Consider the following 26,690-nt stretch of genomic DNA (forward strand, 5'->3'; position numbering starts at 1 on the left):
AGGCTCGAAACCTAGAGTAGTATTGCTTTCGCAACGAAAAAAAGCACCGACACGATGCGTCGAGCCCTAGTCTAGCAGAGGAAATAGCACATTAAGGCAAACGATTGAGGAGCCCGGCCTCCACATAGTGGGCTTTGAAGCGGACTACATGGAGGACTTCAGAGTGAGAGCAAGCGCGCGATGGTCCCATTCCCTCAGGAACCACGTCATATTTCAGATCCCCGGCGCGACGCACGACTTGAGACGGCCTCAAGTGTCTTGGCAGGAGCTCTTCGCTCAGTCATATTTGGCAGACGGGAGTCCAGACCCACATAAGGTTGCCGACGGGTTATTCGTATTGGCGACGACGAAGACTGCAGCACTCGACGTCAGAACCTTGGCTATTCTTTATGCTTCAGACGGCATTCTTAGCGCAAAAAAACATACACAAGCACACGAGAGAAAAGGAAGGACACGGGACAGGCGCTACTACATCTGGTTTATTGCACTGAAAAGACCTACAATATATAGCAATGACCACACATGCGTAGATCAACCAAACACGCCCCCCTTCACCGAAACCTCTCAAGAAATTGCATTTCTGCCCCCAGCAGAGCGACAGACATGTCACTAACACACCCCTCCCCACTCTTTCTTATATGAAATGCTTCAAGCAGTTCAAGCGCCTTCTTATCAACGCTTCTGCCCAGAATCCGTATCTCGTTCAGCCGCGGCTCACACCCACTGCATCGAGCACAGTGCTCAGGGAGCCTAGCGTCCTTGTCGGAGCTCAAGGAGCGAAAATGTTGAGCCGCGCGGTCGTTAACACATTTGCCTGTCTGGCCTATGTAAACCTTCCCGCAAGTCAACGGGGTCTCATACACAACCAACTTGCGGCACTCCACAAATCGTTTCTCATGCCTAGCACTGCAGGCGGGCCTTCTGTCGTCACACATGACACGTGAGCAGAGTTTTTAAAGTTTCTGGGGAGCGGAGAACACGACAGGAACACCATGTCTATTCGCCACCCTTTATACGCACGTGGGAAAATTGTCAGGCCTCCTGTGTGCATCGCAAGAACGGAGCAACGTCAGAGACATCTTGATCAACGATAGATAGCATCATTATGAATTCACGAACGTAAAAAAAAAAAGAGAAAGGTGTCATGGCGGTTACTTGTTGCAGGCCAGCGTGACACTGCTGAAAGAACTTTCACCCCCTCGTCTGTGCTCCTCTTCCACATACATGGATAAGATATCCGCAACCCATTCGTCTGGGGGTGATAAGAAATTTAGTGATGATGAGTGGTTTGACTACAGTGCAAGATCCGCTGCATCAAACATGACATGAACACTAATGGTGATAAGAAATTCAAGGTCACCATGGCGCAGAACAATCTGTAGAATGAAAACTTGCACCACTTCAAAGTCTGGACGACTTGGAAGAGCTGCGCTGTTTAAGTAAAGTGCGAGGTAATCAGTGGCCACAGTAATGTACTTTTTTTTATTGTTATTTCAGCAGAGCAAGTACAGCGTCTGCTGCAGGGGCAGAGGCTAAAGGCTGTGGCGCCTGACGAAGGCCTCTGTCCCTCTGCAGTCGACTGAAGCGATCATATCACCGCATAACAGAAAGTACAAAAACAAATGTGCATAAGCAAAACAAACAGAATCACATGACACTATACAACACCATAGCAATATATACAACAATGAAATGATATCCAACGGAAATCTCCTCCTGTACAATTAGACAATTTATAGCTGGTCACGTATGACAAAATAAAGATAATAGAGATAATATACACTGGAACACAACACAATGCAAAATAAATCAAATACCAGGTCAGTATACAATACTAGAATATGTTCTGCAGAAACATGTCCAAGATGATAATCAGTCCCCATACATAACTCCACATGTTATTAGGACATCTTTAATGTGCTTTTCAACGTACCTATACTGGTTTCGAAATTTATTGCATCTTCTAATTTATTAAGAATAACAACCCTTTGGTATGTAAATGTTTGTTTTGCATAGTTCGTTCTTGTTTTAGGCGTGCGTCTTTTATTATGTCGAAATGGATAAACAGGATTTTCTTTCCTGTCGCAGACGTACAGTTTTCGGTGTTTTATGAACATCAGTAGTTTGTAGTAGTAAAGCTGGTCGGCCCTCAACATTTTGTTATTTAAGAACAAAGGAGAAGTTCGTAAAAGCTACAAAGACCCATAATAATTTTCATAGCAACGCAATATTTTCTTCTGTAATATTATAATCTTATTGTAATTAGTAAATGTTGTGGTCACAATACCATTATCGATATGGCGCCGGAAGATGAGCCCCCCAGGTTGGAAGGCGTCCCACATGTTACTGGGGATGAACAAAGGGCGATTCCTAGTAGCTCCAGGACGAATGAAGCGGCTGGGCTAAAGCCAAAAGGACGCTCAGTTGTGGATGTGTCGGGAAGCGACCGGAAAGTCCGATGTTGCAAGGAGATATATCACATAGCAACATGGAATGTAAGATCTATGACGCAAGGTAAACTGGATACCGTCAAGCGAGAAATGGACAGATTGAACATTGATATCTTGGGTATCAGCGAGCTCAAGTGGACCGGAATGGGAGAATTTAACTCCGGCGACCATTATGTCTTTTATTGTGGGCACGAATCCAAGAGAAGGAATGGGGTCGCTCTCATAGTAAACAGAAGAATGGGCAAAGCAGTGCTAGGGTACAACCCCAAAAACGACCGAATGATTTCACTTCGGATCCAAGGTCACCCTTTCAACATAACAGTTATCCAAGTCTATGCACCGACCACTGCTGCTGAAGAAGCTGACGTTGAGAGATTTTATGCGGACCTACAATGCCTTTTAAACCGCACCCCATCATCAGACGTCGTTTTTCTCATAGGAGACTGGAATGCTAAGGTCGGGAGTGAAGAAATATCCGGAATTACAGGCAAGTTCGGCCTTGGTGAGCCAAATGAAGCTGGGCAGAGGCTAGTAGAGTTCTCTCAAGAAAACAACCTGACCATAGCGAATACTCATTTTCAACAGCACAAGAGGCGCCTGTACACATGGATTTCACCGGACGGTCTGTACAGGAATCAGATCGATTATATTATTTGCCGGCAGAGATGGAGAAGCGCTATACAAGCAGTAAAAACAAGGCCTGGGGCCGATTGTGGCACCGATCATAAGCTTCTTGTTGCCAAAATTAAGCTTCGATTGAGGAAAACGCAGAAAACTAGAAGGCCTTTAAGGTATGATCTGGATCAAATTCCATTAGAATATGCTGTGGAAGTGAGGAATCGATTTCAAGAATCAGATCTAGAAGACAAAGAGCCCGAAGAGATGTGGACTGATGTTCGTGATATAATACAAGAAGTTGCTACTAAGGTAGTTCCAAAGCAAAAGAAATGCAAAAAAGCAAACTGGTTATCTGAAGAGGCTTTGCAAATAGCTGAAGAAAGGAGGATGGCAAAAGGTATGGGGGAAAGAGAAAGATACAAGGTTCTCAATGCGGATTTTCAGAAAATAGCAAGGAGAGATAAGAATGCCTTCCTGAACATACAGTGCCAAGCAGTTGAGGACAACAGCCAATTAAGGAACACAAGAGCTCTGTATAAGACAATCAAAGATATCAGAGGAAGCTTCTGTGCTAAGCTGGGCGTGATAAAGGACAAACGAGGCAAGGACCTCACTGAAGCCTCAGAGATAAAGAAGAGGTGGCAGGAATACACAGAAGAACTGTACAAGAAGGACCCGGATGTGCAAACCCAACATAAGACGGTTGTGATTACTGATCTCGAGCCGGGCATCCTGAAGAGTGAAGTTGAATGGGCCTTAGCCAGCCTTGCTAAGAACAAAGCTAGCGGAATTGATGGTATTCCAGCTGAGTTGCTTCAAAACCTCAACTACGACGCTGTTAACACACTGCATACATTATGTCAGAAGATTTGGACAACCCTGCAGTGGCCACAGGATTGGAGGAGGTCAGTTTACATCCCTATTCCAAAGAAAGGCAGTGCCAAAGATTGTTCCAACTACCGCACGATCGCGCTTATTTCGCATGCTAGCAAGGTGATGTTAAAAATCCTGCAAGGTAGGCTGCAGCAGTATGTGGATCGGGAGCTTCCGGACGTGCAAGCTGGGTTTCGCAAGGGCAGAGGAACTAGAGATCAAATTGCCAACCTTCGCTGGATCATGGAAAAAGCAAGAGAGTTCCAGAAACCCATTTACTTCTGCTTTATTGATTATGCGAAAGCGTTTGACTGCGTTGATCACAGCAGATTGTGGCAAGCTCTCCAAGAGATGGGAGTTCCAATTCACCTCATCTGTCTCCTCAGGAACCTGTATGAAGGGCAAGAGGCCACAGTCAGAACTGGGCATGGTCTTACTGATTGGTTTCCGATTGAGAAAGGTGTGAGGCAAGGCTGCATACTGTCGCCCTGCCTATTTAACCTATATGCAGAGTACATCATGAGGAAGGCCGGTCTGGACGAGTCTTCAGCTGGAGTGAAGATTGCTGGAAAACGTATCAACAACCTTAGATATGCGGATGATACCACTTTAATGGCAGAAAGTGAAGTGGACCTCAAGAGACTTCTGATGCGCGTACAAGAAGAGAGTGAGAAGTTTGGGCTTAAACTGAACATTAAAAAGACAAAGATCATGGCGTCTTGCCCTATCAAGTCCTGGAGCATCAATGGACAAGAAGTGGAAGCTGTGACATATTTTCTGTTCTTGGGCGCCAAGATTACCTCGGAAGGAGACTGCAGCCGTGAAATTAGGAGACGCCTGCTTTTGGGAAAGAGAGCAATGGTTAGCCTTGACCGCCTAGTAAAGAGCAGAGACATTAGTCTGCCAACCAAGATCCGTATAACTCGTGCTATGGTCTTTCCAGTTGTGATGTATGGATGCGAGAGTTGGACTGTGAAAAAGGCTGACCGCCGAAGAATTGACGCGTTTGAATTGTGGTGCTGGCGAAGACTCTTGAGAGTTCCTTGGACTGCCAGAAGATCAAATCAGTCCATATTGTCGACCATAAACCCTGACTGCTCATTGGAGGGTCAAATTCTAAAGTTAAAGCTCAGCTACTTTGGTCATCTGATGAGAAGAGAGGAGTCGCTGGAGAAAGATTTGATGTTGGGAAAAGTTGAGGGTCGCCGGAGAAGGGGTAGGCAGCGAACGCGATGGTTAGATGGCATCCTCGAGGCATTGCAGATGAAGCTATGTGATGTTAAGAAGATAGTGAGAGACCGGAAAGCGTGGCGTGACATGGTCCATAGGGTCACGAAGAGTCGGACACGACTGAACGCCTGAACTGAACTGAAATGTTGTGGTCCCCCACACCATGATACCATAAACAGTTTTGAATAGAAAAGTGTATCATACAAAAGTTGCTTTATCCATAGGGGGACTATATGAGCTACTTTGTATAAGCAACCAACGATTCGTGCCAGTTCATTTATTAAATGGTTCACGTGTAGCGTCCATGATAATTCTTCCTGGAACCACACGCCTAGGAATTTTTATTCTTTAACCGAGGAAAGGCATTGATCATCAAACTTCAGTGTTATTGTAGTCTGTAATGGTTTATTGACGGGACGAAATACGATATAGGTTGTCTTTTTTTAATTCAGTTCTAGCGTATTTTCTTTGAGCCACCGAGAAAGGTGCATAAGGTATTTGTTCACTTTGGTTTCCAGTATTGTTATATCCTGTGATGCGAAAAAAAATATTAGTATTATCTGCATACATGATAACTTCTGGTGATTCGGGTATTTTTACGCTATCATTTATATAGGTTAGGAAGAGCAGCGGTCCCAATATAGATCCCTGTGGAACACCTTAAGTTAGTTTTAGTTGTGATGAACTCGAGCCACTTATGCGTACAATCTGATAGCGATCATAAAGATACGAAGAGAATAGCTGCAGAGCAATACCGCGTACACCATACATAGATAATTTCTTTAGTAAGACGCTGTACTGGATAGAATAAAATGCTTTTTTTGATATCCGAAGAAAGTCCCACTGTGTATTTTCTATCCTCTATGTTAGAAATCATTCTATCCTTAATATATAATAAAGCCTGCTCGGTAGACTTTCCTTTTCGAAAACCATATTGACTCTCTGTAATAATGTTGTGCTTATCAAAAAATGATGTTAGCCGGCTATGAATGACGCCTTCAAATATTTTTGATAGCGTTACTTGTTACCTGATACTGAAATAGGGACTGGCTTAGCGTGTGCACACCTATCAGCATGAGTGGTTTTGATGACACTAAGGCTAGCTTCAAAAAAAAAAAAACAATTGGATGTAGATAAGCCCTTATACGGCGTAGTCAATGCAAGAGCACACGTAGTATACTACGTCGGAGGAAAGACGAAGCCAGTGGCATTTTTCCTGAATTCGAGGCAAGTTACCGGTGATTCTTAGATGTCCCGTACCAGGCTTTCCGCGGCCGACTTGAAGGACCTCGTCGCTGTGATCTTCATGAACAACGATGAGGTATATACTGCGTCTTTTTTATTTTTGGTTAAAGTTCTTGTATAGAACGTCATTGCGGATGGAGATGGTGAAAATGGATTGCCGAAAGGGCTTATACAGACGGCATCAGTTCATCAAAGTAGTCCAGGACAGCAGTAATAAATGGATCGCTGTGTTAATGGTCTGCCAGACTGTATGCTGAAAGGACTCAGGACCATGTTGTCTTCAAGGACGCTAAACAGGGACCCTACCCATGCGCGTGGCAAGCAGACAGCGTCAATGTTTGCGCTTGGACTTGCGACTGTTATTTCGATGTTTTACTTTCGGAGGCTTCATTGTGCAAAGCGGGTGGAAGAGAGAGAGAGAGAAAAAAAACTTTATTCGTCAGCTATTTAGGTTGTTTTTGCCTTGGGCTGCATTTAGCTGCTCCAGGTGGCCGCCAATCCAAGTCTGTCAGCGACCTCTTGCGCTCATGCCGAGGCCCGGGACTGGACGTCTGGGTCCCGGCTGAGGAGAACAGCTTCCCAGTTTTCCAGCGAGGGAGATGGCACTAGAACTACCGGAGGCGGATCCTCCGCGCAGTCCCAGATTATATGGTCTAAGGTGGCAGGCTCTCTGCACAGTTGGCAGTACGGATTTACTAAGTCGGGAAAGATTTTTGCACTAGTCCAGGGGTTTGGCTGCGACCGCGTTTTCAGCCGCCGCCACGTGGTAGCCTGCTCTCGCCTGAGCGAAGCTTGCGGAGGAGGCAGGCTCGCCCTGAGTCTGAGGCTGAAGAATCCTTGCAATTCGTTAACAAACACAGTACATGGTGGTCAGTGACAAACTTAAATAGCCAGCCGGTCCTAGAGGTGCCGGCAAACCTTGTCCATCGTCATTTGTTTTTGTTGGCGTATTAAGTTTCAAAGGGAGCAACTTCCAAAGGCAGTCACGTGTCGACGGGCGGTCGTCTTAACAACTACCACACCTACACTCACGACACTTGCCTCCATGTGAATTTCAGTGTCTACGCGCTGTCGTCGAAATGAGCAAGAACACAGACTGAAAACGTCCAGTTAGAGGAGCTTCCCTTGTAAAATGCGAGTCGTTCGTAATTGAACGGATCAGCGACTCGGCGATGCGAGAGAGTCGTTGAAGAAGCTCGAAATTAACACCTTCTAGGCTCAAACGTGGCCTAAGAATTTCTGCTCCATGTGTATGGAATTACTCTTTTAAGCTTCAAAATTAGCCAGAGGTTCAGAAAACGTCTGAGCGAAATAATGACGCCATAAAGATAGACTAGACACGTTTCAAGTCAGCCGCTAAAAAGTTACCGGAGCTGAACAGAGACCAAAGGGCATAGCTTAACTTTGAATTCGTCAGGCCATCAGGCATACATGATAAGCTCTGTCCTTTCTCGACTCTTGTCGTGTATCAGCCTCAGCCGGCCAGTAACCATGTGTCAGGTCGATCGATGCCAAGTACATAAAGTACAGCCGCCCTAATTTTTAACAATATAGCGCGAGCGTCGACCGAACTGCTACTCAGTGCCTTATAACGGCGATAAACGTGCAACACTGCGAGAGTTCGCGCACGCGCACGAAGAGAGAGCGTCTTCTGCTACGCTGTTCGGATCACAAAAAGCACACGCCCTGCCCCAATATCTGTTTGCGACGTTCCACATTCTTGCGCATGCACGAGCTCTCACCGTGTTGCACGTTTATCGCCGTTATGAGGCGCTGACCAGCAGTTTGGTCGATGCTCGCGCTATATTAAAGATCAGGGCGGCTGTACTTGGCATTGCGGAGGCGATCGAGGCCATTATAAATTCGTGACACTTCTTTGTTATGTTGATTAGCCGGTGACATTCCATGCAGAATCGTAATATTAAATGACGTCGTTATCGAGCATGACTTGCACTTGCCATCGAATGGCACCGTGTTCAGCCGGTCACACACAATACGGGAGACTGCCGCAAAGGTCGCGCCGCCGTGTTGCCCGTGATAATGCAGTGTTTGCATGGTGTGTCCGACCGACACCTGAGGACAATGAAAAAATGCCGCTGTAACAAGTTTAAAACACCGTGCTGCTGGTCCGAATGTTTAGGGGTCCATCACGTCGAATCGCACAGGGGCGCCGCCACCCTCCAGCTGCAGATTCAGCGGGCATGCCATCGATAGCGTCGATGTAAGCGACGGCTGTTATCTTGTTCAGATGCTGATATTCGTGGACGAAATTTGAGATTAACACGTCGGTTTCGCCGGCGTGTGGGTGCATGAACAACATCCCTTGCTACAGCGAAAGCATGCATGCTCAAGCACCAAAGTTTCAAGCACCAATTTTTTTCGACAGTCTCATCACACTCCTACTCCCGGGCGTTCAAGCCACAGAACATCGTATACGGCGTTCTCTATGGATAGATTAGGAGATTCCGAGCGGAGGTTGAAATTGCGCCGTTATAACTTAAAAAGTCCGTCCCCAGAATGATGTTACGCGAGCGCGTCCAAAATGACGAAAGGCGTAAAATACTGTCTGACGCAAAAGTGGTGTATACCAATCCAGCTTCGGTTAATTTATTGCAGTGCCGCTTTGAGGAAACGCCTGCTGTCAACACAGGCAAGGATGTAACCATACTTTTCTAGAGGCATGTCGGAACTGACGTTGCGAGGCCTCCGGCATGACAAACACCAGAGGACGCCTCAAGAGCAGTGAACCGAGGTCGCCGAAGAGCAGTGAACCGGCGGCTGCTTTTAAAAAAGAGGAGAAACGCAAACGCGTCCGTGTGCTGTGCGATGTCAGCGCATGTAAAGATGCCCAATTAGTCGAAATTATTCTCGAGCCCTCTACAATGGCACCCTTATCTCGCTTATTTGACTCTCACATCCCTACCTTCCCTTAGGGCGCTGTTCAGGTGTCCACCGAAAGTTTGACAGATACATGCGCATTTCCTGTCCTCTAAACCAATTTAGCAATATCACACGGCCGCCGAAAGTTAACTCGGCTAGCAATTTTGTGTGCATTAACTCAACGAACTGCTTAGCACCGGTCCGAATTTCGGACCTTAGGGTGGACGCCATCTTGGATTGTTAATGTGGCACGCCCTCATGATGAACACTGCTTTGGACTTAGAAATTTGGAGCCCTGGACAAACCCCTGGATTTACTAAGGTAATCGCTAATAGAATCAGGACAACCTTAGACTGCAATCAAGCAAAGGATCAAGCAGGGTTTCGGAAACGGTACTCTACTATCGATCATATCCATACCATCAATCAGGTGATAGAAAAATGCTCGGAATATAACCAGCCCTTATACATAGCATTCATTGATTACGAAAAAGCATTTGACTCAGTTGAAACCTCGGCGGTGATGCAGGCATTGCGAAATCAGGGGGTAGACGAGCCGTACGTGAAAGTGCTGGAAGATATATATAGTGGCTGCACAGCAACCATAGTTCTACATAAAGAAAGCAACAAAATTCCCATAAAGAAAGGTGTTAGGCAAGGAGACACAATCTCCCCAGTACTATTCACAGCTTGTTTAGAGGAAGTATTCAGAGACTTGGAATGGGAGCAGTTAGGGATAAGGGTAGATGGAGAATACCTCAGTAATCTGCGATTTGCTGATGACATTGCCTTGCTAAGCAACTCGGGAGATGAACTGCAAATAATGATTGATGACCTAGACAGGAAAAGTAGAAAGGTAGGCTTGAAAATCAATATGCAGAAGACTAAGGTAATGTTCAACAGCCTCGGGAAGGAACAGGAGTTTACATTAGGTAGCGAAATACTGGAAGTAGTAGGCAAATATATCTACTTAGGACAGGTAGTAACCGCAGATCCGGATCATGAAAAGGAAATAACAAGAAGAATAAGATTGGGATGGAGCGCATTTGGCAAGCACTCGCAGATTATGACTAGCAGCTTACCGGTATCGCTCAAGAGGAAAGTATACAACAGTTGCATCTTGCCTGTACTCACCTATGGGGCTGAAACGTGGAGGCTAACCAAGAGAGTTCTACTTAGGTTGAGGACAACCCAGAGGGCTATGGAACGAAAAATGGTAGGGGTAACATTAAGAGATAGAAAGCGTGCAGAGTGGGTCAGAGAAATAACTCAAGTTAACGACATTCTAGTGGAAATTAAGAAGAAGAAATGGACATGGGCAGGACATGTAGTGCGAAGAGAGGATAACCGATGGTCGCTGAGGGTAACAAACTGGATTCCAAGGGAAGGAAAGCGTAGCAGGGGGCGGCAGAAAGTTAGGTGGGCGGATGAGATTAAGAAGTTCGCAGGGGTCAAGTGGATGCAGCTAGCACAGAACCGGGTTAAGTGGAGAGATATGGGAGAGGCCTTCGCCCTGCAGTGGGTATAATCAGGCTGATGATGATGATGATGATGATGACAAACCGACAGAAATCGCCAAACGTGAGAAGTGACACCTTACGCTCTATAAAAAGATCGCCGCCGTGTACGCAGGCAATTCCTGCAGCGACGAAGGAGTAGCGGCAACTCGTACCCCGGAAGGACTTTGGAAAACTACCGCTAGGCGGCTTTCATTCCCCCTCCCCCCGCATTGAACAGTCGGCGCCGGTGTTCATGAGAGCGCTGACGTTATTACGTCAATAGCAATTTCAAAATCGGCTGTGGTCGGCGCAGCTGCCCGACAGCCAGATGAGGTGCGTGTTGTATCGTAAATAGGACTCAAGGAAGGCAGCAACGCAGCAATCTATTTCACTCTAGCTGTTCTGTATTTCCCTTTATCCGTTCTCTATACCGCGTGCGCGCGTGCATCGCACCTACAACACTTCGTCTTTATCACATCTACGCCGCACTTATAGTACACTAGTGGTGGTTATACAAATACAGAAAAAACTCGATTTAACAATACCCGATGTAACGAATATATCTTCCCTCGATCCACCCTCAGACACCCGTATGGTCCATTGCTTTGAGTAACTGGAAATAACGAAACCAATTAATCGCGCTTTTTCTCCCGATGTAACGAACTTTTTCGCGAAAAATGAGGGTCTAAAGTCTATTTTTGATCTATTTTGTAGAAAATACCCCAAAAAGGTTTTGGTTTATTGTTATTTAATTACCTTATTCGTTTTTATATTTCTTCTTTTCAGGCAATTTCAGACCCCGGATGTATAACTAAATCTTGTAAATGCGGCCTGCAATTTGAGACCCCATATGCATAGCATCCAGATGGCCTTCGATTGTTACTTCTCGCGTTTTATGACAGTTGCTGAGTTGGAAGAAGCGGATGCTTATTTCACGGAATTCGAACGGGTGCCACTGGTTGATTGCGACGCACAGTTTCACAACTGTTCAATGAGACTCATTATTCGAGAAAGTAGCCCGTTCGCGGAAATGTCAAAATCTCAAATATGTGATAATGGCGAGTTCCCCTGCTTACTCCGGAAATTTTTTGTTTTTACTTCGGGATGAACGATTTCGAATTGCACTGGTCGACCAAGATAGGTTGCGAGTATTCTTGTGATTTAGAACAACTCAGGGCGCTCTGGTGGCTCTAGCTCTGTCCACCGTGCACAGCCGGATCTCTCCGGAAGTTCTAGTTGGTGACGTCGCCACTTCCGGAAAATACGGGATTTCTTTTTTTTTTTTTTGCGGAGGGGGGCGGGTAGGGAGGGCTGATATTAGTGGTTTCAGCGATATTGGCAGAGGACATTGGGCATCACCGTTTTCTTGCGCGCGTATATGTCGAAGTGCGACTATCAAGAAACGCCTGCAGCGTTAAAAACGCGCGAAAGCAAGTTGCAGAGCGCCGTACTCCCGCCTATTTATCAATCGCAGCAAAGTTTGGCGCCAGGATGCGACTTCAACTTCCCGAATCGCTCAGCCTTACTTCCGCCGTGCCTCTGCATGTTCCGTTGGTTGAACAAGGCTGATTCGTTATGTAAAAGTTTAGGTCGCTCTGTTCTGATTCGGGTGCGTCGACCAAGCCTACTTAACATCCCAGTTATAACGAACGGTAGCTTATTACGAACGCGGGGTTGCGAGTGTCAAAAATGCGTTTTGGAGATATAGCACTGCGTCTCAGACAACGAACAACCGTAACCCATCATTGCATATTTGAAGAGCGGCTGATGCTCGCCGACAGGCTGCCAAGTGGCGCCGCCACAGGGACAGTAGAGCGATTTAGCTTACCGCGATCCACACAAGCTGATTGGCCTAGACGCGGCTGGTCTATGTGCCCACATGCAGTATATGTGGCACCATCTATTGGCGTCAAGGGGATCTGGGCATGCGCAGTGGAACGCGTGGTGGCGGATCACGGTAGCGGATCGCGGATGACGGTAAGCTAAATCTCTCTAGAGTTGAATATGAAACTACCGCGAAGATTGGCGACTAATCATGACAGTAAACTGAAAATCTGCTTCGCTAATGACTCTCCAGCTAATGCAGCCTGTAGGCAGAGCGCTAACGGACAGTGCGTGCTGCGCGCATCTGCGCTGCCGTAGCTTCGTCTTTGCGTCCTTACAGATTTGTCGAATATCGGATACGGGGACGGCGACCTATTACCGGCTGGCGTGAACGCTACAGTCGCGATAAGTGTATCGACAGCAGCTTGTCCATAGGAACGGACTCGGAGCGCGTGACCACGTTGGAAAGTTTTGGCAGTTCAGTCATACATGCATGATTAGCATTGGTCAAAAAGATTTCTCTCATAACGAAGGAAATGTCCATACAAATACTACCAGTGTCAGTGTGTCAGTGTGTATTTTTTATTAGCGTATGAGTTTAGGAGAAGTCTTTTAATACGAACTTCAAATATAACGAACCTAATCCGCGGGACAGTCAGGCTCATTACAAGTGGACGGATTGGCTATAAAAAATATCCGACAAGGGTAACGATCGAAGTATCCTCGAACAGTCTCTGCACGACTATAGGCATATGTTGGATCTGCAACGAATGTTTTTCAGATACGACTCATGCGCTGCGATGGCGTACGTATGGTAAAGTTTAGGAATTTTCTTATCTGAAAAAGTTTAAGAATTACAACGGAAAAGATCGCTCGAATTTTTCTTTTGTTCCTCGTCGCATGTATTGTGCGCCTACTGCCTCTTTGCGAGGTATATACAAAAACTGAAGGAGCATTTTGAGCCCTTCTACAGTCCAGTTTTGATTTCTGTTCTTTTCTTACACGCCAAAAGGAAAAAAATTTAGAATAAATTGAAGCTTAAACTCAACATATTTTCTTGCTTACCTGCTCCATGTGTGGTAAATTGGTCTCACAGCCGAGGACGCAGAAGCTCCAAACGTTCCTGGGCTAACGCTTCTGAGAAAGAGGATACAAGACAAAACCACCGTTAGTACATTAATCTTTGGAGGTATAACTTCAGCAGATGTTTTTGTGTGTGTTTTTGCACTCTTTGACCAGGATTGGCAATTTAGATTTATCCCACCCTCTTCAACACGCCATATGGTACGAGAACTCGTGACAGTGGCGAGTTAAGCCTAGACGACAGTATAAACGCGATGGCGACCACCAGCTCGATTCCCACACGCGCAATTTGTAATGCGACATCTAAAACCTTGTTATCATCGTGCAGTTAAGTTAGCAGTAACAGTTACCTTCTTGGAGGAGCAAACATGGCCGTTACGATAGTCCTTGCAGTCGAAGCACGTGTAGGATCATGCACGCGGACTTTGCAACACCGCGTCCTAAAGTGCGCACCACACCATACAAAGGCGTGACGGGAGACCGTTCGACGAGTCCGCCCTCCAGCAATCAATGGGCGGGGAAGAGCTGTTCTGTGTCCTGCTCACCACAGCCCCTTTCGTACGCTAGAACGAACCTGTTTGCCACCCAAAACGCAGGATTCCAGCACGCTATGTAATCGATAAAACGACCCGCTACAAATTTTTTTTTTCTCGTTTACTTTACACACTCTCTCTGTAGATCGCAATGGAGTGGCGCAGTTTTATATGTTATGATGGCCAATGATCTGTTGCAATGATATGTCGAGTTTCTGGCTTTTGTTTTTTGTGGCTGCGTAGCATAATATGACGCACTTGAGCTTTATAGGCAGAGAAGGTGGAAAACATAGCGTGAACGTGAGACACATGCGGAGGTTCGTACTTTAAGATAGCATTATCGTGCTATAAATGTTCCTGAAGTTCTTCGAAAAAATTAAAACAAATATAAACGAAAACGCAGGATTGACTGGGAACACGGAAAAAATGGCGAAGGCAGCACTGCAATGTAAAAAAAAAAAAAAAAAAGAAAAACATATATCAAAACCTCCAACATACGGTGCAGCCCTAAGTGGTGGAAGATAGGCTGTGTGTTATGAACGGACGTTAAAAAGACTGACAGACAGTGCGCTCAGCAATAATTTCCATTTGGCAGTGTACGCAGCTCGAGTGCTGTCGGCAGATTTTATGACACGATCGGAGCGGAATTCGTCAGAAATTCGGAAGAAGAGGTTGCAGTTTGCGTATGCTAGGGATGGTTTTATAAATATTGAAGTAGCTGTCATATGCTTGGTACTGTTGGTACCAAGGAGGTTATATATATGTTTTATATAACCTCCTTGGCTGGTACTGTGTACAAAAAAAAACACACACACACACACACACACACACAAAGAAAAAAACACGATACCGTAACCGAAACTTGACGTTAAATTAGTTTTTGTCGCAACCGCTAGGAGAATTTGTCGCTGCGATCGCTCATTGTGGGTAACGCCGGTGGCTCGGCTGGCTCGGAGTCGGTACGGTGCTCGGTGAATCGTTTGTTGTGTTAAATACTTAAGTAAAAAACTTACAGCCACGGCGACAAAGCATCGATGAACCTTATTGTCAAGAGATCTTAGCTCGTTATGCCACAACCTGTTCCTCAACAAACGATGTTATTCCAGGTAAACACAGTTCATATTGATTTGACGATATCCATCAGCCTGGCGCGTGCGAGCTGATCATATCCTTCATACGATTACAAACATCAGTCGTAAACCATCATATTAGAGGAGAACAACAACAACAATCAGTCGTCTTCGTTCGTCTGTGTAGTTCATCGCTCGACGCTCTTCGTAAAAAATGTGCTCTGACTTAATTACATTCATTGAAGACTTCGGCGCTTATTATTCGCATCTATACTGTCTATTCTAACAAGTCGCTTTTAATGTAGCGGGGTGCGGAATGCGATCTGGTTATTGCTGCCATCATGCAGGTACTAGTCCGTTGCGTGAAAAATTTATACTCCTTAGTTAATTGCATATTGATGCTGCAAATGTGCGTTTTCATGGATGTTAGAAAGGGTGGAATGGCAGGTTTGTTGTTGCAGAGTTGCGGGAACCCTCGTCCATGATGCGCGTTCCTTTATGCATGCTTTCTGGAACGCCCGATAGCAGCAAAGTGCAGTGGAGCCGATGCAAGTGGACGCGCCTCCGGAGGAAAATGAAGCCTCTGAAGAAGAAACTTACGTCGTTGAGAATCCATCCTTGGTGAGTTGACCGCGAACGCTGCGCTTTTCTGACCGCTACATGCAGTACAACGTGTTATTTACTGCAGTGTTTGTTGGAAGTAAGCGTAATTTTGGATTTCATCTCAGACTGCGATGTCGACGTAGACTTACAAGCTTTAGTGGGAATGTAGTACCGCTTTCTTGCTTTCATAGCTTGGGTCATGTGTAAATGCAAAGCCAAAGGAAGGCATTGTTCTCTGAGCTGCGAGATGCGCCGCTTGAGCTTTAGGCATTGAACATTCTTGCAAATATGTTTCTGGTTAGCCTCTCAAACTATGTAAAGAACTGGAGCGCATTCAACACTTTGTTTTCACCCTTTCACCTCATTTTCATCCTGTGCCTTTTTCATTGCACTTTGTGGCTTAATTAAACTGTTCTGTTATGGGGATTTTAGGCTGAGCTTTTAGACAATGCTTGCTTTGTCCTAGAATCGGGCACGAAAAATCAGTTAGAAAAAACATAATGCCTTTAACCAGTGCAGCTTGCTTGCACCAGAACACACCAAGAAAGCAGTCTTTACAACTTGTTTGATGTCATCTGGTAATGCAAAAATTATAAAAATATTGTGTATTTTTTCGCCGCTGTTCACCTCTTTCAAGCTGCTTACATTTCTGAGAATAGCAGTATGTTTCAGTGACCAGTGTGTTTCAGTATCAGTACTATGTATCAATATAGCTGTGGGTTGATCATTGGCAGGAATTATTCATCACTTCTTCGAGAAGTATCTGACGCAGCATGTGTGCTCCGCTCTTTGGCACTGGAGCTCACACTTTTAGCGTGGAACACAAGGTAGTTTTACAACTGCCACCTCAGGGCATTGGACCATAGACCGCCTTTCCCTTAAGACAGCACGTCGAGAAGCAACATTGCTGTGCTGTTTATGGCTCGATGTTGCTTTCACAGGCAAACGTATTTCCTGATTAGAATGGTCGGCATCCCTGCCTGTGAAACTTGTGGCAATGAAGAGACAGTTGAGCATCTCCCATGTGAATAGCCTGCTTTTGTGAGTGAAATACATAAGTTGCGTTATGCGCTGCACTTCTCGATCATTGCCCTTCAGCGGCAGATGAGGTCATTGGTTCATGGCCGCAACAGTAGACTGCCTTCAGTGTGCCTGTGGCTGTGGCTCCTTGTTCCTTTTCTCTTTGCTTCTTTAATCCCCTCATTCATTTTCCTCAGTGCAGGGTAGCCAACCGGAAACCTTTCTGGTCAGCATCCCTGCCTTCCACCCTCCTCTCTACCTATCTGAGAAGTGTTATTCATTGCCTGCAGGATCTAGAGGCACACGCCAACAGCTATGCCGGCCTTGCTCGGCTCTACCGACTTCTGTACATTGCTGACCATTGCCCATCGCTGCGGGTCGAGGCACTTCGCATGGCACTTAGCCATGTGCAGAACACCTACAACATTGCCAAGTACCAGGAGATACACAAAAAGCTCACTGAGGCTGTGGGGTGAGTGGAACTCTTCTTGGCGCTCATGCAGTGGCAGAGTTGCGACTATGATGCCTGTGAGGATTATCCCTAGGTAGCGCAGCCAGCCTGGTTTGCTGAAGCGGCACTATGTAGTTAGCTCAGTTCAGTTATATTGAGTGCAGGGGCAATATTTGTGCTTGTTTTGCCTTGCTGTGTTTGCCTTTCCTTGGTGTCCACTCTTCTGTTTGAGGCAGCCATGGGCTGTGAGAAATGCTAGCTCTACCCTATTCCTTGTCATGAAAGGGTAATTGAGGATGAATTGAAGTTTGCCTGTGAGCGCAGATCACTATAATTTAATGACAGAGAGCCCACTTTAGCTGAAGTGGAGGTTCTTTTTTTCTTCTTTTTTTTTTATGTAGAAAAATTTGGGAAATGAAAATTAACATATTTGCACTATGGCCCTTCTGCCCAACCAGATGTAGCAATGTCCTACTTCAAATACCTGAAGCCAGGCTACATCGCAGTATCTTCCAAAGGGTGGTCACAGGGTCCTGTCTGGTTTTGATATGATGAAAGTGAATTGAAAGTTATCTTTGTCTTACTTGAATTAACTGATTATGAATCGGACAGCAACTGCTCGTATTATTTGATTCGTCGATTGAATTTGAGCGTTCATGTGACCGAATTCTGTATATATTTTGTGACAGGCTAATCCAATAGATTAGCACACAGTTAAGATACAAGTTTACATGATACAAATCTATCTTGTTCCCAAGACGTACAAGCATGCCTTGCATGGCTTAGTTGGTAGCCATGTCTGACTTGCAAGGCAATGGTTAGGAATTTAAATCCTGCCTATAGCCTAAAGTGCTTTTTAAGCGGCATCATTTACTTTATAAAAATTTAAATGAAAATCATTTTAGACACGAAGCGACCTTGAATTTGCATTGCATCCGATATTTTAATCACTTTCATTCCATGCAGTATGTTACATTTACTGTGAGCATTGTAGGGTGTTTGATTTTCTCATGCTGTCACATGGGTGTGATGCACAACCTCTCGACCAATCACAATATTTTGCTCACTGCCGGTGACGTTCTTTCTCAACATATGCAGCATGGTAGTGAAATACTTGGCTCTGCCGGCAACACAAGCACTAAGTGGAAGTCCTCTTTTCACGGCAGTCAATGTTTTCTTGGAATAAAGAGAAAAACCTTTCTCCGATCATAAGCAGCAACTGCTTTCTTTTTGCATAATTATTTCAGCACATCTTTGAGTAAATTTAGTAGTAAAACTTTACTACATACTGCCTGCCATGTCTGCCATGTTAACAACATTGCATACAGTAGACATGGTTACAAGAGACACTCGATTACTAAGGACAACTTTTGCAGGTCCCTAAAGTAATTTCTTCACCATTTATAAGAGTCACAACCCAGGTGTGCTCATGCAATGCAGCTGAAGCATACCAACTTGTTCATGATGCACTTCATAGTCCTTTGGCTAAATTATCAGCACCCTTTTTGTTGGAATATGTCAGGAACTAAGGAGTGCTTCCCCATGATTGGAAAGTCAAAATGACACCATTGTTTCAGCCACTGGCATCGCATTACCATCACCTACAAAGCAGATCAAAATGCATGAATGACATCCAGCGTTTTTACCTCATTGTTGTTAAAATTTGATCACAAGATGGAAGTGCGGAATCCTGATGTCTTTCTCTTTGTGGACAATGTTTTTAGCAGCACCAAAGTTATTTTTTCCCTCCAAACTCCACACACTACCTTCGACTAATCTACAAATGCATCATGCACTTTGTCAAGTTGGTGTACAAAATAAGGTTGGTAGAACGCCTGCTTCTCAACAGGTAGCAAGACTGTGCAATAGTAATTGAGTGAAGTTTGCATTTCAGGTGATTTCAGGTGTCTGCAATGGCCTGAGAAATGAGTCTGCGAAAAACTGTTTAAGACAAGCAGGCTTTAAATGTGGTGACATGATGTAAGAAGGCCTATGTACGAATACTGTGGAAAGCTTCCTTGAAAATGAAGCTTGGGCGAGCATCCAAGAGGCTGCTGACATACCAGAATCTTTTGAGAAATTCGTATCTGCAGATGTGGATTTTGTGTGCTCCCGAATACGTTACAGACTGTGCAATTCTCGCGCAAGTAAATGGCCCATGTGCCACAGAGGATGACAACGAGGACATTTCAGAGAAAAAGTGTTAGCATCTGAGGGTGATGAGCATGCAAGAGTGCTTCATAGGTATTAGAGCAACAGGAAAGCTTGCAAAGTGAAGTGCTTTGCCTCCAGAATTTGGGAAGGAATATACTCTGCACTCACAAAAATACATACTAGTTTGAATAACTTCTTTAAGCTTTCCTGAACAATTCCCTGTTAATGCGTGTGAGTGCATATATATGCTGATGTGCAGTAAACTGATCAACACAGTTATTTTAAAATTTTTGGTTACAAGAGACCTTGCTTATAAGGGACAGCATTTTCGGGTCCCTTGAGTGTCTCTTTTTATTTCCGAGATATGCATAACATACCCTTTTGAGTCCCTTGAGTGTGTCTTGTAACGAAGTTTTACTGTACTTCAACTTCTTTGTATGTTTGAAAATTGGAAAAATGAAGCAATTCATGTTGAAAGTTGAAAATTTCTTTACAGTAATATACTAGAAATGGGTCTCGGGCGAACAGGTGAAGGATAGCTTGTAGGGGCTTTTACCAATGATTAAAAATCATCATGGCCAGGAAGAGTTGCTTGCAATATCTATCATGTGCGTTTCTGGTGCTTAGGCCAAAGCAGTCTTGCTGCATAGCGTATACGACGACTGTTGGATAATATTATCAGTGTCACTGTCTCCTTTCCTCCCTTTTTTTTTTTTTTTTGTTTTTGTTTATGTGGCTATGCCCGACAACCATGGGATTATTCCATTGTGTATACTGTTGATTCATTTCAGTTTCTGCTGAACATGTGCTATTGCAGGTTTTCAAACGAAAGCTGTGCGAAGGCAAGCATCTATCATGGCTTTACTTCTTTCCTTGTGGTGGGGTGCAGTGATATTTGTCGGCTCTTTTGACCTGCAGGAGCACTCCGAACCTGCCTGACGTGACTGGTGGGGGTGGTAGCAGTTCGGGGTCCGTGCCTCCTTTGGACAGTCAGTGGATCGAGACGCGCAGCAAGAAGGCGGCGCTCAAGCTGGAGAAGCTCGACACGGACCTCAAGAACTACAAGAGCAACTCCATCAAGGAGAGCATAAGGTACAAACTGAGCACAAATTTCTCTCCACCTGCCATGCTGCAACAAAAATTAAGTGAACGCTTTTTTTGTAAAACGATGTCAATGAAGTGGCAGTGTTGGTGCTCCATAACTCAAGTTATTTTGTAGATCGATTGACTGCTTTACCATTACAGCATTTCTTGACATCAAGAGAAAGAGATGGTGTGCATTTCAGCAAGTTGCGAGCAGGAAATCATTGAAAAGTTTATTCTTTGTTTGGCAAGACACTCCATCGCTGCATAAAACTTGCTGGAGTGTGGCCTGATTGGCATTGCTCACTCTAGTCCTAGGAGTTGCAGGTACCTTTACCGTTGGGCAAGTCTTTGGCTTTCATTTGCTTCACCATCCTCTAAATTTGTTCACAGATCGATGCTTCACAGCTTGGCGACTACACTTACTAATGGCTTCCCTTATCCATGGCAAAGAGTGAAATGAGAAAAATTCGTTTCTCAGCTGCGTAGCTTAATGAGGTGTAGACCCAACAAGCAAGTTTCACTACATATAATTAAGTGCCCGTTAAAGAACCCCAGGTGGCCAAAATCTCCAGAGCCCTCCACTAAGGTGTCTCTTATAGCCCAAGTTGCTTTGGGAAGTTAACCCCCCATCAGCAGATCGGTGCACACGCTTGGCGAGCTCTCAGAAGACATGTCTCAGAGTTCACATGTCGGAGAATCAGTCTGGAAGCGATTCCTTATTTGTGCTCATCTTTTCTGATGTAAATATCGCCGCTGCACGTTTTACACTTCGGCGATCTCTGCTAATTGTTTGCACACATCGGGCTGACGATGTCACATCTCCGCCTTCTTCAGTGTCCTCGTCTTTTTTTCACTCAGTGTTTCGAAAAATGCGAAAGCTCCAACTCTGCCAGCATAGCTTCCTTGCAAGGAGAGCCAGGCCTGATTAAAGCTATCTGAGCTCTCTCGCCTGCCCTCGCAGGCGGGGCCACGACGACCTGGGCGACCACTACCTGGACTGTGGCGATCTCAACAATGCCCTGAAGTGCTTTTCCAGGGCACGTGACTACTGCACCAGTAGCCGCCACGTCGTCAACATGTGCCTCAACGTAATCAAGGTACACTATGTGCTGCATCTGTTCCAACTTGCACGCCCACAAGAGTACCACCAGATGCTATTCCAGAGAGGAGTGCTTTGAAATGGTTTGTCAGGCTGATTGGCTGTACTTTATTAGCATTGGCTGTGCTCTGTTAGCATTAGTTGTACTCTGTGGTTGTACTCTGTTAACATTAACTCTTGAGGCAGTACAGACTCCAAATTTTAGATAGTGTATTTTTCCTTAAGATAACGCACTAGTCGCTAGTCGAACATAAATTGACACATATAATCTGCCCTTGTGCAGTAAAAAAAAAAAAATTTTGGTTTACTTTATTCTCTAGCATTATTATTATTATTATTATTATTATATTTTTTTTTTTTTCAGATTAGCTTCCAAAAGCCAAACACTGGGTGCAGTGTCCAAATTGACTGTGAGGCATAAAGAATGGGGAAAAGTTTTATAACAGCTTTCCCTTTTATTTGCTGCTGTTTCAGTATTTAGGGCAGACCAGCATGAGTCGTAGAAAATGGGGAACAGCAAAGCAGCGGTTGCATCGCAATTTCTTATGCCTCACCTGACACGAAGTATAATTTGATGTCATAGCCACTATTGAGCTGTTTCACTTGAAACATCATGGAAGAAGGCACACTGTTGTGAATTTCTTGCCAGACACGGGTGAATTCCACATGGCGTTTCATAGTACTATATACAGTTTAAATGTGGTCATCATAAATATCTGGGAAGCGAATTCCTGTATACTACAGAGTTTCTGAATTTCCCAACACTGCCTCTGGTTTTGCTGGCAACTTGTATAGTTAGTTTGTTATGCAAAAGTGATGCTCAAAAAGTGGAAATCTTGGTTCGCTACGGGGGCCACACCTTGATGAGGTGGTAAATAATAAAGGGGGGGGGGGACGAGAGAGAGGGAGAGAGGGGCTGTATTCTTAAGCCGTCAAAGAACGCAAGCTGTTGAAGCTTCGATTGACAGCTGACTAATACAGAATGCGTTATAATAGCCAGGATGCAGCGTTGATATGCTGGCGTAGAAAGTGCTGCTCCCTTTTCTACTTCAAAATGTTTACGCTGGTCCAGAACACAATACAGTACAGTTGAACCCCTATATAATAAAGTTACTGGGAGCAACAAAAATCTTTACTATAGCAGGGTCTTTACTATACCAGTGGTTGGTGGTAACATGGTCCTGAAGTTGCCGTTTGGTAACTAAATGGCTACTTACTGAACACGTCTTATTGCTTAATCTCTTCGTTTGTGCCTTTTCATTCCATTTTTTTTTCTGTTATAAGATTTATTGTTTACATCTTGTGAAAGTACTTCCTAAGCGTGAGGGCAACGTGGCTATGAAAACAACTGAGTTGGATTTCATGTGAAAACCAAAGCGTTGCATGAACACTGCGTCATCCTCTACTGTTTCTGTCTGTAAGAAGGCAATATGTAGATGAGAAATGCGTGCGGCAGTGTAAGTGCTGCAAAACCGCACATGCCGAGCCTTCAGTTCTTGCCACTGCTGCTTTGTGCTTCACAGTCCTGTGAATCTTTGGGCGCGTGTTCCCTTCCCTATTTCTCGCTGCACTTCAGCTCTCCTTTACTTTCTGAACAGATCGCACCGCCTTCTTTCCATGCTTGTAGACACCTTTACTTTTATTTTTTCCTATGCGCTGCATGCTTTCTCTCATGGCTCCGAGGCTTACGTAAATCTGGCTTCTCCTGAGTGCTACTAAGACTAGTGGTAAAGCCATGTAAAAGAACACTCAGGGTTTTTTTTTTGTTTTAAATATTGCTTCAAGATTCTAGGTAGCTCACGTGCGGCGATGTCATTTCGAGGGGAAGCGTCGCCACGGCCAGACGCGCTTCACTATAACCGATTATCAAAAATGTCTTTACAATAAAGGGGGGAAAATGTACAGTTGTCTATGGAAGATGAACTGGGACTTCAGTTTCGCTTTACTATATTCTAGTTTCTACTATAGCAGAGTTTACTATAGCGGGATTCTACTACTGCCCCAGTCTTGCCAGACTTGAGTCTGGCAAAAACGCGCCCTTTGAAAGCGCTGGGCTGGATCCTGATAGTGATGAAAGCGACTTGTTGGCATCATGCTCTCTCGTTGATAGTAAGCCAGTGATGGAAACTCCGCTTCCGACGTTTCGCGCGCCTCGTGAGCCATGTGCGGAGATTCCAGCAAATGCTTGGCACTGCAGGACTCGCCACAAGGATGGCAGTTTTTAAAAACATCTAAAAAACACCATTTTCAAGGCTGTTTAGGCAAAGACCGGTGGAGATGAAAGGTGTTTGGCATTAGCTGCAGAGCCTGAAAATTGGAGACATTGTTTAAAAACGTAGAAAACACTTGATTGATGTCTTCTAGGACCTACAAAATGTTTCTGAGGAAAGGAAGTGCAGAGTAATATTCGTGCTCTCAATGGCTACTTGGACTTGGCTGCAGGGGAAAAGATGGGTGAAGGAGTAAAAGAATGGGGAAGGAGAAAAAAATGCCAAGGAAGTTCCCCACTGTTACGAAGATGTTCTTGAGGGCATTTAGAATTTAAAAGCGACCGCCTTTTGTTCACTGAAGACCGAAGCGGTGGCTTTGCCTCGAGTAGGCGGGCACAGAGTTCACAAGTAGGCTCTTTGTTGCAACTTGTAAGACTGCTTCAGTCTTCGTGATCAGTATTGAAAGGAATCAATTTGCCAGTTTTGCACCGTCTGTGCTGCCGCTAGTGTATCGCTGCTGTTTAAATTGTCTTTTTTTTTTTCTTCCCGATTTTCCCTTTCTCTCCCAGGTCAGCATCTACCTGCAGAACTGGTCCCATGTCCTGACATATGTCAACAAGGCCGAGGCTACCCCGGAGTTTGCTGAGGTATTTGCACCTGCTTGATAGTTGGAATAGTGTCCAATAATTGAAGTGATGAAAACTGAAGAGTGAAGTGAGTCATTTTATGGGGCAACTTTGAGACTTGTGGCTTGTTTACTTCACATTTGTAGTTGACTGATTTGGTCTGGGCAGGAACCCGGATGGCTCGGTTATTGAGATGCGAAATCGTCCATACCACTGCAGTTTCCACAAACACTTGTTTTTCCTAACACTTCTTGATTATTTAGGCTATTTTCCTATCCTCGTCCAGTTTGAAACATGGGTTGATGGTAGAAGTCAACATGCTGAACGAAAGTGCAAGAAAGAGAGAGAGGCCCTCATGTCAGTGTTGGGTGTCGAACTGATGACCTCCGCATTTGACGTGCAGTACCTTACTAATAACATTTCCTCTCCATGGTACTCGCACTGATTTTTCATTTGGGCATGTAGGTGGTGTAGTTTTGACAGTGTTTATCAGTGCATGGGGTGACAGTGCAAACACTGGTCTCTCTAGATGTTGCTCTCACGTTTAGGAGGGAGTGAATCTTCGATGCATGTGCTCTCCCACGCCATTTTTGCGGTGACGTCTTTAAACCAACTCAAATCTCGTCAGTCGGGAAGCTCATCAAAGCTGCAGTTTATAGGAATGTTGAGGAAAGGGACACAGCCTCAGAGCCAGCCCGCACCACAGCATGTTACGCAGTGGTGACAACACACACCGTGTCGTGGCGTAGTTTCGTTTTTGTGAAGAGTGCTAAGGAATACTGGGCAGCGATTATAGGCCTGAGTGGGTGGGTGGACTGGAGAGTGGCAAAACCACTGCCACCCACCTTGGGGCGAATTTTTTCGGGGCACAGTTTTCCTGCCTGGCAGAAAAGCATTTGCCGCAGAAGCAGAAATCTACAAGAACTGAATGTTTGTGACTAAAGGCTGTTAGGCATAGGACTTCAGCATTTCTGTCTCACCGAGCAGCTCGGTAGCTCCTCTAGGTTCGTGTGTGCTTTGTTGGTGTAGCATGTCACCTTGGCAGCCTCTTTTCCGCAGATTTTCCGACAAGGTTGATGAGCAGTCCACCGTGATCTTATCATGTTTGTCTTTAAGGGTTTTAAGACAATATTTTTTATCTACTGGTAGATTTTGATGAAAGCTGTACCATTTATGTAGCTTTTTGTGCTGATTTCAAATATGCACAATATTTTATGTAAGCCATTTAGTTCTGAAAATATTGAGCACTTTATGTTCTTTGTTTGGAGGTCAGCTGTCAGTAAAACTACAGAAGTTATAATGAAAACTGACATATAAAATCAATTTAAAACACACAGAGAATGCAAAAATCAAGATTGAATGCCCTGGTTGCATTTTAACCAAAGTTACGGCTTGTCAAAGTTCAGAGACCAAAAAGCCACCTTGACACTCCAGAAAACATGTAATTTTTTAAAACTTTCCTCATTAAATACCACAGATTTATTAATATTTTTGCACTGTACATGAGTTTACCTTTCTGGTGCAAAAGGAATTATAGCAATATCATAAGTAGAACCAGAGATATCGCACCTCCAAACATATACCATCCTCAATATTTTGATTCTGAGAAATTGATGAAAAACGTGTTGATAAATTTTTGAAGCACCAAAGCTAACAGTAACTCATTAAAGTGGGTTCTGACTAGCTCCTGATGTCAATGCATCATTTACCATTGATATAATTCACCCTCAAAGAATGAAATTTCCGGCGAATGGAACGCATGGTCCGGAGGCCGCCACCAAGACGAGTGCGTTTGCATCGTGACCTCTGCAAAATTGGTGTCAAGTTCTGGTGCGCGATCGCCATTCTCACGTTCATGCTGTAAACGCAGTCGGCCTGCAACTAATGATAAGCGATCGTTACTCGTCTTGCACCGCGTAGCATTCAGAAGAAAGTTTATTTCGACGAAATTTGAGATTCCGCGCAATCATCTCTATGCTCCGCGTGTCGCGGGACGCTGCTTCGCGACTGCCGCTGCGGCTGGTCGCAGCACTGCCTCGCAGGACGATCTATCCCGGCGTTGAAAACTGCACTTGCTCATCTGCACCATCACGATTCCGTACGTGGCAGATCGTGCTGCTCCTCGCTGCCGCTTTGA

At 44.9% G+C, this 26,690-nt stretch overlaps 1 protein-coding gene across 6 annotated transcripts in view; it reads left to right on the forward strand.

The window, feature by feature from the left end:
• Window positions 1–6,350: 6,350 nt before the first annotated feature.
• CSN1b (COP9 signalosome subunit 1b) overlaps window positions 6,351–26,690 on the forward strand; it is a 63,978-nt gene continuing 43,638 nt past the window's right edge. For 3 of the 6 annotated variants that reach the window (XM_084604040.1, XM_084604044.1, XM_084604042.1), the window contains exons 1-6: window positions 6,352–6,492; window positions 15,830–15,925; window positions 17,218–17,399; window positions 20,451–20,624; window positions 21,580–21,715; window positions 24,497–24,574. In XM_084604040.1, the coding sequence (XP_084460166.1) occupies window positions 6,421–6,492; window positions 15,830–15,925; window positions 17,218–17,399; window positions 20,451–20,624; window positions 21,580–21,715; window positions 24,497–24,574 (738 nt within the window). In that variant the 5' untranslated portion in view covers window positions 6,352–6,420. Of the gene's footprint in view, window positions 6,493–15,152; window positions 15,341–15,829; window positions 15,926–17,217; window positions 17,400–20,450; window positions 20,625–21,579; window positions 21,716–24,496; window positions 24,575–26,690 lie in introns of those variants that run through there. The other 3 variants (XM_084604038.1, XM_084604039.1, XM_084604041.1) reach the window with 3 other exon arrangements.

This window comes from Amblyomma maculatum, chromosome 5 (genome assembly GCF_055883805.1).
Source record: "Amblyomma maculatum isolate TAMU_Amacu chromosome 5, ASM5588380v1, whole genome shotgun sequence".
NCBI classification, from domain to species: domain Eukaryota; kingdom Metazoa; phylum Arthropoda; class Arachnida; order Ixodida; family Ixodidae; genus Amblyomma; species Amblyomma maculatum.